The sequence below is a fragment of the Notamacropus eugenii genome, chromosome 2 (assembly GCF_028372415.1).
Source record: "Notamacropus eugenii isolate mMacEug1 chromosome 2, mMacEug1.pri_v2, whole genome shotgun sequence".
NCBI lineage: Eukaryota > Metazoa > Chordata > Mammalia > Diprotodontia > Macropodidae > Notamacropus > Notamacropus eugenii.
The window spans coordinates 375,757,589-375,773,457 of record NC_092873.1 but is presented as its reverse complement, the minus strand read 5'-3'; the positions used below and the strand labels follow the sequence as shown (position 1 = coordinate 375,773,457).

The following is a 15,869-nucleotide window of genomic DNA, read 5'->3' as shown; positions in this document are numbered from 1 at the left end:
CATTTTGATCAGTACTCTACTTCTTAAGCAGCCCATTAGATAGGATCAGGGTTAGTTGGCTTGCTGATTCATACAGCTTAAGTGGACCTATTTTTGTATATGAGTCCCATGTTTTCTATACGTACAATGTAGAATGTACATGTTCTTTTATTGAACTGTTTCCCCATTTAGTCAATGATGAAATCCATTTTTACTTCAGAAAAATTCAACGTATTTTTAGTCCTCTAAAAAGAATAAAAAAGAAGTTCCAATTAGTGACTCTCATAAAAAGACAGAGGGGCTACCACTCCAGAAACTCAGGTATGAAAATCAAGTAGAGATGTTATAATGGATCTGGGTTCAAATCCCACTTCAGACACTTACTTACTAGCCATGTCACCCTAGGCAAGATGTTTAATCTCTGTCTCAATTTCCTCATCTGTAAAAGGAGGGGGTTGGATTCAATAGCCTCTAAAGTCTCTTTCAGCTCTGAATCTCAGAAAATCCAGGTGAAGCTGAGACTACGATAAGGAAGATTGTCCCCTTCCTGCCTATCACTTCTTTACTGACAGTATCAAGCTAGTAGTCTGAGGAAAAGCTAACCACAGCTGATTAAAGCAACTTACATGAAAAATGAATGACTGATAGACTGATGATGATGACGATGTTTTGTTATTGTTCAGTCGTTTCAGTCATGTCTGACTCTCCATGACCCCACTGAGGTTTTCTTGGCAAAGATGCTGGAGTGGTTTGCCACTGCCCTCTCCAGCTCATTTTACAGATGATTAATTGAGGCAAACAGATGATGAGAATAGCTAACATTTATAATAACAGTAATATCTAACATTCATGTAGTGCTTATTATGTGACAAGCACTGTGCTATTCTCTTTACAAATATTATTTCATTTGATCATTCCCAATCATCTTGAGTTTGGTGCTATTATACCCATTTTGCAGATAAGGAAACTGAGGCAGAAGTTAATTGACACATCCAGGGTCACACAGCTAGTAGGTATCTGAGGCTGGATTTGAATCCAGGTCTTCCTGACTCCAGATCTGGTGTTCTATCCACTGTTCCACTTAGTTGCCCCTTCTACCTGGGATAGTTCCACTTTTTTTTTCTACAGAAACTTTTTACCACAAATAAATTTCTAACTGGTGAAGGATATACTTTTGAGTGGGGAGGGGAGCATCTTCTCTGTGATACTTTGTCCTGTCCAATCACTCCAACTTAGGAAAATTTGGTTACAGGTATATGCCACTGGGGAAAGGCAGGAACAAGGGATAAGGACACTTGCAAAACTAAATGCTCTCAAGAGCATTATATTATTATCATTTCATGAGATAATATTTGTAAAGTGCTTAGTAGAATGCCTGGCACATAGTAGGTGCTTAATAAAGATCTAGTTAACTTAGGTTCATGACCTCTACTCTAAATTAAGAACAAACCCCTTAGTCTTCCCCCTTCCTTTCTGCAAATGAGTTAAGATTAACTGAGTAGCTGTAAATTATTGTGAATTCCTAAGGAAAGAATGCCTGTACATGCATATGTGTGTGTATGTGTGTGTGTGTGTGTGTGTGTGTGTGTGTGTGTGTGTGTGTGAGAGGAGGGGAGAGAGAGAGAAAGAAAGAGAGAGACAGAGAGAGAGAGAGAGAGAGAGAGAGAGAGAGAGAGAGAGAGAGAGAGAGAGAGACAGTACTATTTCCTTGCAATATGCCAACAACACTGACATACATGACCAGGAGAAATGGGCCAGTAACATAACAAGAGGAAGAAATACAGACACTTATCTGTTTCATTGTTTAGAAATTTAGAAGATCTCAGGGTGTTGGGGAGATCTCCCTGGGAAGGATTTATGAGAGCAAATTGTCTAGAATCCCACAGAACACACAAGGAATTTGTATCACTAAGAGAAATATTGCCATCAGGGAGATTATGGATCTCAAAGAACTACAAGCAAAGTAGGGGCTTGGAGGCTAGCAATACAGAGATGAAAAATGACACACAGCCACTGGAATTACAATCTAATCAGAGGAAATAAGGTGTCTATAGGTGAGTATGATTCAAGGTAGGTGATAAGAGCAAAGAAGAGATACGTATAAGGTGGTTTAGAAAAGTGTGAGGAGCAAGGGCTGGGGACCAGGTGCCCAGGCCTCATGAAGGGAGTGGCATGGAAGTGAGGCTTTCCACGAAGAAAGGATCTTTCTTGAAGAAGAAGGCATAGAAACAACAGTCTAAGTGTGGGAGATGGCTTGGACAAAGAAGAAAATTCAAAGGACTCTGAGGAACTGCTGGGACAATGGCTGAAGAGATGAAGGTTTTGTTCTAATTTCAGATGGACCACTTTGAAAAAGAGCTTTTTTCTGTCCTGGATCCAAAGTGTTCATATAAAACATCTTTTTCAGCCCACTTCCTAGTGTACGCCAGGACTCCAACTTTCATACTCAACTTCTTTGGGATTATACAGTGACCAATCATGTAGAGAGAAGAAACAACAAGAATACTTTTTTTTCAACATCTGCCTCAAGTTTCAGTTTGCACTTGATAGTGTCTCCTTTGTCCTTGCCGACATTACTAGTGAACAGGCCCATGTGCCTCCCATTTCTGTGCTGGATGCCATCTTTAATGATGATGTATGGGGGTCCTTTCCCACAGCCCTGCTGGGGGGGTCAAACATGTGACACTGTCAGCTCATGTATCAACAAGCGAATTATAAACTGTGTCAATCCGAGTTAATGCAGAGCTGTAATCCTCTTTAACAAGAGATCAAATCAGTGCCATGAGTTATGTTCATTCTGTAATCTGATAAGAAAGAGAGGGAACCTCTAATAAAAGAGTAATGAGAGCTCTTAATGATGCTGTTAAAAGGTAGCACCAGTTAAAATATTGCTCTTGTTCCCTGCTGATTATATCAGTGTTGCATATTTGCCCAGACTTGTTTCACCTGTCAGAATAACCTGTGTCTTCTTAGGAGATAAGAAGCCTCAGAGAAAACATCTGTATCTTTAAAGGCTCCCTGCTTACAAGTTTTACACCATCCACTGGTGATAAAGGAAGTGCCACCTAGTACATCTTGGGTTATTGGATGATGAACTCCTTACTTTCACAGACTATATCAAAATATCATATCACCACTGGCTAGTGTTAATTTGTATTAAATAACAAGGGAGATGGAGGTGGCAAGTGGTGGTAAAGCTAGTCACAGGATGCTCTCATCTTATGTGAGGTAAGTATCCACAACAAAGTGGCAGTATATACCAAGGTTTAGGGTGTACCACCACACATAAAATGTTAAGCCAAAGATAAATTGCCTGCAAAAATCCTATTATTCCAAGGTACAACGAGAACAACGTGGCAGTGATGTTGACAAAGCACTTTACAAGGTTGGATTATATGTGTACATTTCTTTTCTAAAACTCAAGATGTAAAACAATAATGCATTTGGTGCTAGTGCTTAGCATTAAAGAATCTTTTCTTGGGTCTTCTATAATGCCACACTTTGGAAGAGGTATGCCAGAATGTTAGTTCACTCTGCTTAAATTGAATGAGTTTAAATTCTTTATGGGAGAAGGACCTTTCAAAAAGAATAAATTTCAGTTTGTAAAGGCCTTTGTAAAAGGATGGTCTATTATTCACCTTATGATGTCTCAAGATGCAGAATAAGACATGCATTTCTGGACATGGTCAATGTGAAAATTTGTTTTGCTTGGCTCTGCATTATATGTGACAGGACTTTCACTTTTCTTTTTTTTTTTTCTTCTTCTCAATGGAGATAGAAAATAAATGCTTGTGAGGGTGGAACCAAAGACACAGTTTTTGCCTCCCAATATTTCTGCTCCACGACAACACAGAAAATGCACCAGACCAAATTCTAATCTAGAAGGCCAATGAAAAGTCACACTGAGTCATTTTTCCAGCACAGGGAAGCTTAGGAAGACAAAGAGGCCTGTAAATACCAGGGTAAAGGTTGGCCAGGAGTGAAGCACAGCAGCAGTGATGGTAAAAGAGCAAGCACTGATACAGAAAGAGATCCCAGGAGGCCCCTGAACTAGCACTGGTAGGAGGAAAGAGTGCTGTTTGGCAGGTCTGATACCCATTCTCAGTTCCAGGTCAGATACAGAATGGACAGGACCACAACTAGGGCAAGGCCCTAGTTGAGTATTGAATACAAAACAAATTCTAGAAAGTTAGTTGTGTGGCTCTGAGCCCAGAAGCAAAGAGGTGATTCAGTTCACAACTCAGCCACAAGACACACAGCACAATGACACAGAAGCTCAAGATACAAAGACAAAAGGGGAGAATGACTTGAAAACAAAAATAAGCAAAGCCTCAAAGAAAAATGCAGAGTGGACATAATCCTCACAATAATTCACTGAAGGGTTAGAGGAAGAGATTTTTAAAAATCATTTAGAAAAAGCAAATAACAGCAGTAGAAAATAAATGGGAAAGTGAGAGCTAATAAAAAATGTTATGAAAAGAGGATTAGCATATTGGTAAAAGTGGTACCAAACCTTACTAAGAAAAATAACTACTTAAAAATTAGAATTGGCCAAATGGAAACTAATGACTGCATTAAGATAGCAAGAAATAATAAAAGCAAAAGGCTGAAAAATAAGGGGAAAAAATGGAAATATCTGACAGGAAAAACAAATTACCTGGAAAATAAATTGAGGAAAGATAATTTAAGACTCACTGGTCAAACTAAAAGTCATGACCAAATAAGAGCTCACACGTCATATTTCAAAAAATTATAAAGGAAAACTGCCCAGGTATCTTAGAATTAGAGGGTAAAACAGAAACTGAAAGAACCCAATGGTTATCTCCCCGTCAAGGAAAACCCCCCAAATGAAAACTCAGGAATATTATAGCCAAAATCTACAACTTCTAGGTGAAGGAGAAAATGCTGCAAGCAACTGAAAAAAAAAAGAATTCAAGTACCCATATCCACAAGATTTATCAGCTACCAATAAAGAAACAGGGCTTGAAAAGATATTCTGGAAGGCAAAGGAGCTAGGATTACAACCAAGAATAACTTACTCAGCAAAACTGAGTATAATCCTACAAGGGGAAAAATGGACATTCAAGGAAATTGGGGACTATTTAAGCATTCTTAATGAAAAGAACAGAGCTGAAAAGAAAGTCTGACATTCAAACACTGGATTAAAAAACATAGAAGGGTAAACACAAATGAGAAATCCTAAGGGACTAAAAAAGGTTAAACTGTTTTGGATGATACATGTAATCTCTAAGAACTTTATCATCACTATGGGTCTCAGAGGGAGTCTAATTTGAAAGAGAACCTAGATGTGTGATTTTATTATTTTTGGATGATCTCAAAAGAAAAACTAGAAGGGTGAGGAAGAGGAATGGCTTGGGAGAGGGGAGAAAGGAGAAGAATAGGGAAAATTATCTCACATAAATGGAGCACAGAAACAAAGAGAATATACAATGAAGAGAGCAAGTGGGGGATGTGGGAAGGAGGACACCAGTGGACAACATTTGAACCTTACTCTCATCTGAACTGGTTCAAGGGAAAGAAGAATACAGGTACACACAAATACAACTGGGCTCAGAAATTCACCTTACCCAAAAGGGAAGTAGAAGGAAAAGGGTTAAGACAAGGAGGGGGTGGGGTGGGAAAGAGGGGGAAAGAGATAAGGAATAAAAATATTTAAAAAATAAATAAAAATAAAAAAATAAAAATATTTAAGGAATAAAAGAGATGAAGGGTCAGAAGTAAAAGAGTCTTAAGAGGAGAAAGAAGAAAAACGATCAAACAACATATAAAGAGGTTTGTGGAAAGTAAAATGAATAATTTTGATTATGTAAAATTCAAGTTTTTTTTCACAAAAAACCAATGTAGCTACAATTAGAAGCAAAGTAAGGAGGCAGGGGAAAATCTTTTTATCAAGTTTCTCTGGTAAAGGCCTCATTTCTAAAATATATAGGGAACTGGGTCAACTTTACAAGAATAAGAACCATTCCCCCACTGATAAACAGTCAAAGGGTATGAATAGGCAGTTTTCAGAAGAAATCAAAGCTATCAACAGCCAAATGGGAAAATGCTCTCAATTACTAATAATTAAAAAAATGAAAATTAAAACAACTCTGAGGTACCATCTTATATCTATCAGATTAGTTAAGATGATAAAGAAGGAAAATAACAAATGCTGGAGGAAATGTGGGAAAATATGTACATTAATGCACTGGTGGTGGAGCAGTAAATTAGTTCAACCATTATGGAAGCCAGTTTGGCTTCCCAAACTATTAAATTGTACATATACTCTGATCCAACAATAACACTGGTAAGTCTTTAAAGAACAAATAAAAGGACCCAAATATACAAAAGTATTTATGGCAGCTCTTTTTGTGGCAACAAAGAATTGGAAAATGAAGGAATACCTATCAAAATATATATATATATATATATCATATGAATATGATGAAATACTATTGTGCTGTAAGAAATGATGAATGGAGCAGTTTCAGAAAAATCTGGGAAAACTTATATCAACTGATGCAAAATGAAGTAAGCAAAATGAAGAGAACAATTTATATAATGATAGCAATATTGTGGAGTAGCTGGGTGGTGCAGCTGATAGAGTGCCTGGCCTGGAGTCAAGAAGACCTGAGTTCAACCAGGAAAACTCTGTAGTATGAGCAACATCATGTGATGATCAACTGTGAATGACTCAGCTTTTCTCAGCAACACAATGATCCAAGACAAGCACAAAGGACCCACAAATGAGAATACTATCCATATCCAGATAAAGAATTTATGGACTCTGAATGCAGATTGAAACATGCTTTTTCACTTGCTTTATTCTTTCTTGTGTAGTTTTTTTTCCTTTTTGATTTGTTTTTTCTTCTACAACCATGATGAATATGGAAATGTTTTACATGACAGCATATGTATAAACTATATCAAACTGACAAACTTCTGTTTACAGAAGAGGGGAGGGAGAAAAATCTGGAACTCAAAATCTTATAAAAATGAATGCTAAAAATTTTCTTGACATGTAATTATGGGAAAAAACAAACTACTCTTTAAAGCAACAACAACAACAAAAGACCTGATTTCAAGTCCAGCCTCACATACTTACAAGCTGTGTGACCCTGAGCAAATCATTTAACCCTGTTTGCATCAGTTTTCTTATCTGTCAAATGAACTGGAGAAGGAAATGGCAAAAGACACCAGTATCTAAACCCCAAACAGTGTCATGGAGAGTGGAATACAACTCAACAATAACAACAATAATTCCTAGAGAGTCTTGTCTAAGTCTTCTGGACAGTTAAGTGTCACAAGGCAGCTAAGTGGTGCAGTGGATACAGTGCCAGCCCTGGAGTCTGGAGCACTTGAGTTCAAATCCAGCCTCAGATACTTATTAGCTATGCGACCCTGGGCAAGTCACTTAACCCTGCTTACCTCAGTTTCCTCATCTGTAAAATGAACAGGAGAAGGAAATGGCAAACTCTAGTATCTCTGCCAAGGAAAACCCAAACAGGGTCACAGAGAGTTGTACACAAGTGAAATAACAACTCAACAACAGCAAAAAGTAATACTGTAAAGATAAATCACCTCTGAAAGACTGAGTAACTCTGATCAACACAATAACCAACCACAAATCTAATGGACTCATGATGATATTATCCACTTCCAGAAAGAAAACTGATAGACTCACAACACAGACTAAAGCATATTCTTCTTTTTTTGGGGGGGAGGGGGGGAGAGAACAAGGAATGTGCTGAAATTTGTTTTGCATAACTATACGTATTTGCAATGGGTTTTATTTTTCTTGCCTTCTCAATGGGCGGGGGGAAGGGAAAGGGGAGGGAGAGAATTAGTAACTGAAAACAAATTTAGAATGAATTAAAATGAGACATTATAAGGGTAACAAAGAAAAAAAGAAATGCTTGTTAAATGAAAAGAAAACTTTTTTTAAATTCCAAAGGATTACACATTCATAAACGACTAATATTACCACAATCTAACTTTCAGAAGAATAGGATAGTAGAAGAGTACATACAGTTATTATAATCTTACTTTCATTCCTTAAACCATGACTGAGTAACTTTTAGCAAGGAAGACAATTTTCACAGGCATGTAAGCAAGCTGTCCTTAACAAGCTCTTCCTCCTGCCAGGGCTGCCAGCCTCGTGTAAGTGGCAGCAAGCAGAGAACGTTGCCTTTTTGCTTGAGGGTTGAGGCCAGTAAGCAGATACTTAGACTCTCCGATTCTGAAGTGGATACCACTAGACCTCCAACTCTTTCCATCCTGTACCAACACACTTTCACTTTCTCTCCTCACCTCCCAGCAGACTAGGGTACCACCTTTTAGAAGATATGTCAAAGAATATATGGAAAAATCATCTGATCGTTTCCTAGCCATAAAGCTTATCCTGGTAACAACTACTATTAGAACAAAAAGTAGCAGCCTCAGTAGCAGTCACTGCTCACATTTATGTAGTGTGTTGAGATTTGTAAAAGGTTTTCCTCATCCTCATTAGATAGATGCAGACACTGGGACTGAAAGTTTAAATAACTTTCCTAGTCATATAATAAACATCAGATCAAGATCTTCCATCCAGTGATCTTCCAGTGACCTTTTACTACTTCCCTGATAACTACAGAGCTACACAAGAAAAAGATGGCTTCTTGACTTCTACTTTATACTCTCACTGGTTTGTCTGACAAATACCTTTTTTTTTTCACTCCTTCTCTTGGTTCTTAGCACCTGGACAGTCTACTCTGTCCTCCAATATGTCTTGAATAAATTTAAAAATAACACCAATACTAAGAAAAGTAAGCAAAAACTCAGCAGCCCCAGTACCCTGCTCCTTCCTCCAGAGTCAAGTGACTCCATAAAGCATTCAAGAAATGTAATAACCAACCTAATACCTAACAGAGTGGTAGAAAGTCCCTAGGGTGAGTCTCTGTAAACAAAATGTCAAGGAGGCTCTCCTCCTTAGTCCACTAATAGATAACTCTGTGTCTCTGCAGGTTCACCTGATGAAGTTTCCATTTCTGGAGAAGATTTTGAAGGGCAAACAAAGGCTCCTTGGGGAGTGAGGCCGTCCCAGGCCAAGAAGGAAGAAGATCATATGGAAAGTCAAGCCAAGCATGTGAGCATCTAGGACAATGGCAGCAGCAACCTGCGCCGTCCTCTTTTGAGTCCCTTGGCAGCAGAAGAGCAAGCACAAAGGTCTCACTCCACCACCCGCCATGCTCTGATGGAGCCACCAAAGGGCTTTTGTACTTGAGGAGCATGTCCAAAGTTGCATGAGGCGCACGTATTCTTTATTACAAAACAAGACACCCCGAAAACATAAAGCTAACAAAAATGAACAACCAGTGGACACCTTGGAAAAGAAGCTTTAGTTAGGGAATTCAGTAATCAAGTTGGGCTATTGTACACAAGGGAAGGGAAAGGGTAAAGTTTTAATACAAGAGTTGAAAAGAAAAATTCCCATGGTGAAGACAAAGGGCAAAATGAGTTACTAGTAAAAATGAATCACAGTAAACTACCTACACATACCCACATATCATTATTCATAATAGAAATTTCCAGCATTTAAGACAAGCCTAATGTGGCAGCTTGCACAGTGAAACTCAATTATGTATTTGTTGAATGAATGACACAATTAATTTATTAGTTTAACTACTCAAAAAACAGGAAGTATTTTGCTAAGTCCAATGGGTAGAATTCAAGGGAGCCAAGAGCACCAGGTGAGGCGCTAAGAGAAGGCAGAAGCCCTCAGGGTTGGTTGAGAGGAAAATGATGCTAGAGGGACATGACTGAAAAAGTCTACCAGATGTTAGGAACTATGAAAGATAAGGACTGTTTTACTACATGCTCAGGTGAAGGAATATCAAGGCAGCCTAGTACTGTGTATATGTTAAGATTTCCCTAAGTTTATTCCTTCCAGCTGAGCTACTCAGCAGGAATGATATGTTTCAACATCATTTTAAGGTTTGTAAAACACCCTCAGAACAACTTTGTGCTGCAAGTAGTGCAAGCATCCTTATTCCCCTTTGACAGATGTAGTGAGCAACTTGCCTAACTATGAGCACCCAGCTAGTAAGCATCTGAAATAGTTTTAAAGCCAAGGAGGCCTCTATATCTATCTCTGTCTCTGTCTCTCCCTCCCCTGAGATCAAATGCAGGGTTTTCATTTTACTACATCATGCTGCCTTCCACGGCACTGACATTTCAACCTAAATTGGATTGGAGCAGGGCACTTCAATGGAAGAAGCTCCCCATCTCTCAGGTTTGGTAGTAGGTGATGTCACAAATAATTCCTACTCAGTGGGGTCCAGGATGGATTAGAAGAGATGCAGCAGAGTATTATAGAAAGAGTACTGACATGGGAGTCAGTGGATTAGGATTTGAATTCTGGACCCGCCCCTAACTCTCTCCCCTTGTTGTGTCTCTACACAAGGGATACCACTTCTCTGGGCCTCAGTTTCCTCATGCGTAAAATGAAGAGGCTGGATTACATCATCTTTGAAAGTCCCTTCTAGCTCTAAATCTACAAGGATCCTATAATAGTGGAGCTAAGGAGTTCTTCACACAGAAATAAAGAAAAGCTTTGTACCAACTACTCTTCTCCAGAGGCAAATCCATACTGTCAATGAAAGTTGTGGTACTGCTCTAGTGACAGGCCAAGGAGCTCTCCAGCTCTTCTTCAGAACATCCTGGCCAGCCACCTGCAGGTCACACAGCACATACACAATCAGATCTCTGCCAATCTGGTTTAGCTCTGATGTGGCTGTGGATGCATGCCATCGCATCCTTCAGAGACATGATGGAAATGAGGTGCAGTTTGGTGGAACTCCACACATAAGTTCCCCAGCAACAATTAATCATCATAAAACAAGGCTTTTACAAAATCTCTTAATTGTCACTGGATAAATCAGTCGTGTGAAAACGATGTGGCTAACTAGCAATTAGTCCCCATTCAAGGGCCATAACCTTGTTTCCATAAAGACTGTACATCAGGGAATTGTTTCTAAATCTCATTGCCAAATACTGGAAAGCTTATTTCCATGGTAAAGTTGTGCCCAAGAAAAATCTGAATAAAAACAGTAGAAATAAAATTTTAACATGGTGCTAAAAGTACTACTAATATTATTGTTTAAATCTAAGAGAGTTTGAAGTTTCAAATTATTTTGTTGCTACTCCTCACTATCATTTGGAAATTAGTGTTGATATTATTCAGAATGCCCCCTATGGCAAAGTGATGTCCTATGAGAAAGGGAGAATGTTTCCTATCAGTGTGAATCACTAAGATCTAAATCAGGCTAAACTGCTGGTATCACCTGAGGCAACGTAGTGAAGAGAAGAGGTCTGTGACTCTGGGCCAGTGACATAACCTCACTGAGCATTATTTTCCTCATCTGTAAAACAGACATGTTCCTACCTGCATGACAACTCAGGGCACTGTTTTGAAGCAAGCACTCTGTAAACCATAAATGGGAGAGGTTCTTATGAATATATCATTTTCTAACACCTTCGCAGACAGACTGATGTGTCTGTGTTGCTCTTCAGTTCTTATGGTATGAGATCAACAATGATTAGAAGCCAGCCATATGGTGTTCTTCTGCAGAGTTCATATGAAGTCATAGTGAAGTCAGAGGGAGATAAGGTCCACTCAAAACCATCCCTGGGTGAAGGAGTTCTGATTGTGAACCAAAGACTCTAGAAAAAGCCAAATGCCTGTTATCTCCAAAAAACTATACAGAACTGTCCTTTTTCAGGATGTAGTAGAAGGAGATGGAGTTGAATCTTCTGGAGCAGATGCAGGAGTATGCCATATACACATATATCGCAACATAAAAAAATAAAATCCAGGTACGGAGAAAAACTTAACTATCTTCAATTATAAAAAATGGTTTTATCTATCACCTCCCAACGGGGTGGGAAGCACTTTCCAAAATAAGAAATGATGATGACAATCTCTTTCTAGTTCAATGGCTTCTTCTAGAATGGTGAGTGAATGCCAAAGATAGCCTGAAGTCAATACGATTCCACAACCTTTTTCTTTGTCCTACTGAAGAGTACTATTGTTCTGGGACTAGTGGACTAACAGTATAAAACCCCCCGTGGCAGCCCAGGTTTATGGAATTTTTCAAATTAGTTTTACAGTAATTACAAGAATGAGGGTTCAGCTAGATTGCATGAAGAGATGTGATGCAAAGACCCTTGCTATGATGCCAAGGACAAATGGTTAACTGATAAGAAGAAATGGAGAGGGCGATAGGCTGTAGAACAGGTCAATATCAGGCTGTCATGAAGCTACTTGAGACACATAATTAATCTATTACTCACCTGGCATCATCATTCATTGTAGTGTGGTCAATAGGTGCCATGAAGCTCAGCAGCTTGCTAAGGACATGATACCTAAATAAAACAGGAAACAAACAGGCAGCACATTAGTAACTATTAACATAGAAAAGAAAATACATTATGTGAGTCATGAGACTCCAGTACTGATCATGGGACCATCTGGCTTGGTGCTAAAAAGAGGGAATAATTGACAGCCACTTCTTATTCACAACTGTAACTGCCCCCTTTTCCCTAACACTACGGGGGAAAAGTCAGGTAACAGCATGTTATAAGTGAGAGTAGTTCAACAATAACAAATCCATTTTTACCTCAGCCCCCCAAAAGTAGTTCCACTTGTGTCCTTGAATAGTATATGATATTCTTAACCCTGGCAAAAGATGATGCAATTTCCCCCTTTCCTTACACCTGGATCATTATTAGGCCATCACCAATAAGGCTACTTACTGACACTACTTTAGAACTCAATTCCACATCTCATCAGCAGGGCTGGCTGGCTTACCAAAGGCATTCAAGAATCGTGAAATATCTACCACCACTAGTCCCTTTGGGGTCAGTATCATGAAGAAATAATCTGTCATTACTTCTACCCTTAAACTTGAGAACAGAAGAAAAACTATATATTGAGTTTTCTACTTTGGCTCTTCAGAGCAATCTTTGTGGAATATATACTACATCTCTACTAAAAGGAGAGATGGCTATTTTGTTTGCATGTCAAGTATGAGATCCTCTAATGAAGTGGCCTATACAAGTATATGATTACATATAAAAAGTTGTGAATACACATGAAGCCTAAACAATTTATGCATGACAAGGACTAAATACATACTCCAAATGGATTTCAGGCCACCAGTTCTGAACCACATCCACCTGCCCACAAATTTGGCCTCTTCCCTGTTGAAAACTTGGAATTCACTCTGAGCTTCTGCTGCATCTTGCCCAAAACTAAGCCTCCATCTCACTTCTTCCTATCATTTCCAACCTTGCTCCCTGTACTCTAGCCACTATCCCTACCTCTTCTTCCCTAGAAACTTGGACCCCTGAGAACTAGCCTTAGCTCTGATAGCCTTTGCCTTACCATGTCTTTTGTCAAGTCTCTCCCTTGTTACACAGTAAGCTGTCTTCTATGTGCCAACCCTGTCCCATAGCTTCCAGTTCCCCCTTTGTGTAGAATCTTTTGGTGTTAGAATGTAAATTCCTTCAAGACAGAATTATTTTGCTTGCCTATCTGGCTGTCCTCAGTGACTAGAACACAGAAAGCACTTAGTAATAAATGCGCTATCAAATAAATATAATCCTGTGGCTAGAGCCCTCAGCTAATCACCCAAACTTCATATTTCCTGAAAAGATATCACTTTAAAATCACTTAACTTCACTATGCCTTCTTTTCTCAATCTGCTGAACTGCTAAAATACTTAAAAATATTAGAAGACAAGTTTAAAGAAAACTGTCCAAAATAATAGAACCTTTTATCCACTGACAAAGTATTTTAAACATCTTTTAGTATTTAACAAATTTAGTTCAAAAAGGAGACCAAAAAGGAAGCCAAAGAAGTTACAAATGTCCACAAAAAGCCACACTGTCTTCTCACCCCAATAGTTCATAAGAATCGTAAACTAGTAGAGATACAAAGTAAAATATAAAATAAGTTGAGTGAAAAAGGACAAGATTTCCCTAAGAATGAAACTCTGAAAAGCAAGAAAGAGGAAATATTTCTAAAGACATCAACATGACTACACATGACCAATAAACTCAGATTCAAGAAAAACAGCAAGAGAATAGGAAAATCAGGAGGGTAGATGAAGGAGCATACAAAAAATAACATGGCTGTAGTCAGGATGCCAGGAAGTTTAAAGCTCAGAATGAGTTAAAATTTGTCATAAATGTTTTGGATATCAAAAAGGGATGTTTGTTTTGTTTTGTAAAGCAACACTCAGGGCAAGAGGAAAAACAAAGGCCTGGCCCCAGTGCCACCCAACAGAAGGTAGCAGCATAGCTCAGTTCCCATTTTACTTCATTTTTTCTACCCTGGATAGAACAAAAATGGCTAACTGCAGGGAATCTGAAACTCAAGATAAGTCAGAATCCAAGAGAACAAAACAAGTTTAAATCATGAGGACAACACAAACAATATGCCAGGGAATTAATGTATTTGTTCAAGTAAAGTAAATGAAGGCTGAAAGAATTTGTTGATGTGACCATTGGTCACATTACTATTGGTGATATTTGAAAAACCAAGGAAGATCACAGCAGTGCGGCAGAATAACACATAAGCAAATGTTCCAACTTTCCAAAAAGAATGATGAATATAGATTCTTCAAACTAAAGGCTGATGAGCCTGGCTTTGATTCCTAGCTAAGGAGTCAGGAACACAGAGCACATTATTAAAGACATAGTTTGGGAGTTCTTAGAAAGGAAAATGGTTATCACTACAAGAACGTGTGAGTTCACTAGAAATGAGTTATGCCAAATTAACCTCACACTGGATGGTAGGTTTGAGGAACATTATAAATATTGCATACCTAGATTTCAGCAAGATACTTGACACAAAATCTCCTAAGATATACTTATGGATACGATGAAAGGGTAATTTTTTTTCCAATCAGCAAAAATTCACCTTCATTCCCTCCTGCCCCTATACTCCACTCTCAATGAGAAAAATAAAATAAAATCCTTGTTACAAAAAAAGTCTCATTTTACACTAAGTCTTTCACCTCTCTCCAAAGAAGTATATTTCATTATTGAATCCTCTAGAATTATAGTTCGTCATTATGCTAATCAGAGTCCCCAAGTCTTTCAAAGTTGTTTGTCTTTATCATATTATTGTCACTGCTTAAATTGTTTTCCTGATTCTGCCCACTTTTTTCTGTATCAGTTTATACAAATCTTCTCAGATTTCTCTGACACCATCCCCTTCATCACTTCTTATAGCACAATAGTATTCCATCATATTCATATGCCATAACTTGCTCAGTTATTCCCCAATTCTAAGCATCACCTCCCTTAGCTTTCAATTCTTTGTCACTGCAAGAAGTTCTATTTTTGTACATCCTTTAGTTTGTTTTGCTTAAGATTAGCCTCTCCCTTAACGCCCTCCAATTACCCCTTCTCCTCTTTCCTTCTTATTTCCCTGGTGAATGAAATATATTTTTATAACCAATTGTGTATATATTCTTTCCTCCTTGGACCAGTTCAGAAAAGAGTGAAGTTTAAATGTCAGTTGCTCCTCTATCCCTTACCCTTCGTCTTTGTTTGGATAGATTTCTACCCTGATTATGCAGAATGATTTTCCCTAACTTTCCTCTCATTCCCAGACAAAGTGTATTCCTCTTTCCCTTCCCTTTCCAATTCTTCTTTTAACATCATCAAGACATAATAGAACTCTTTCAGGCCTTTTGCCTACATAAGACTCCCTCTATGATAATGGTAGGGTTCAGAGGTGACACATATACCATTTTCCCATATTAGGATATAAGCAATCTTTGTTTAGTCCTTTATGATTGTTTGTTCACATTTACCTTTTAATGTTTCTCTTGACTCCAGTG

At 38.4% G+C, this 15,869-nt stretch overlaps 1 protein-coding gene across 5 annotated transcripts in view; it reads right to left on the bottom strand.

Annotated features, from left to right (window-relative positions):
* The window catches only part of AATF (apoptosis antagonizing transcription factor), a 110,554-nt gene that overhangs the window by 27,388 nt on the left and 67,297 nt on the right, over window positions 1-15,869 (bottom strand). For all 5 annotated transcript variants that reach the window (XM_072646956.1, XM_072646955.1, XM_072646954.1 and 2 more), the window contains exon 11: window positions 12,310-12,381. In XM_072646956.1, coding sequence (XP_072503057.1) covers window positions 12,310-12,381 — 72 coding nt within the window. The remainder of the gene's footprint in view (window positions 1-12,309; window positions 12,382-15,869) is intronic.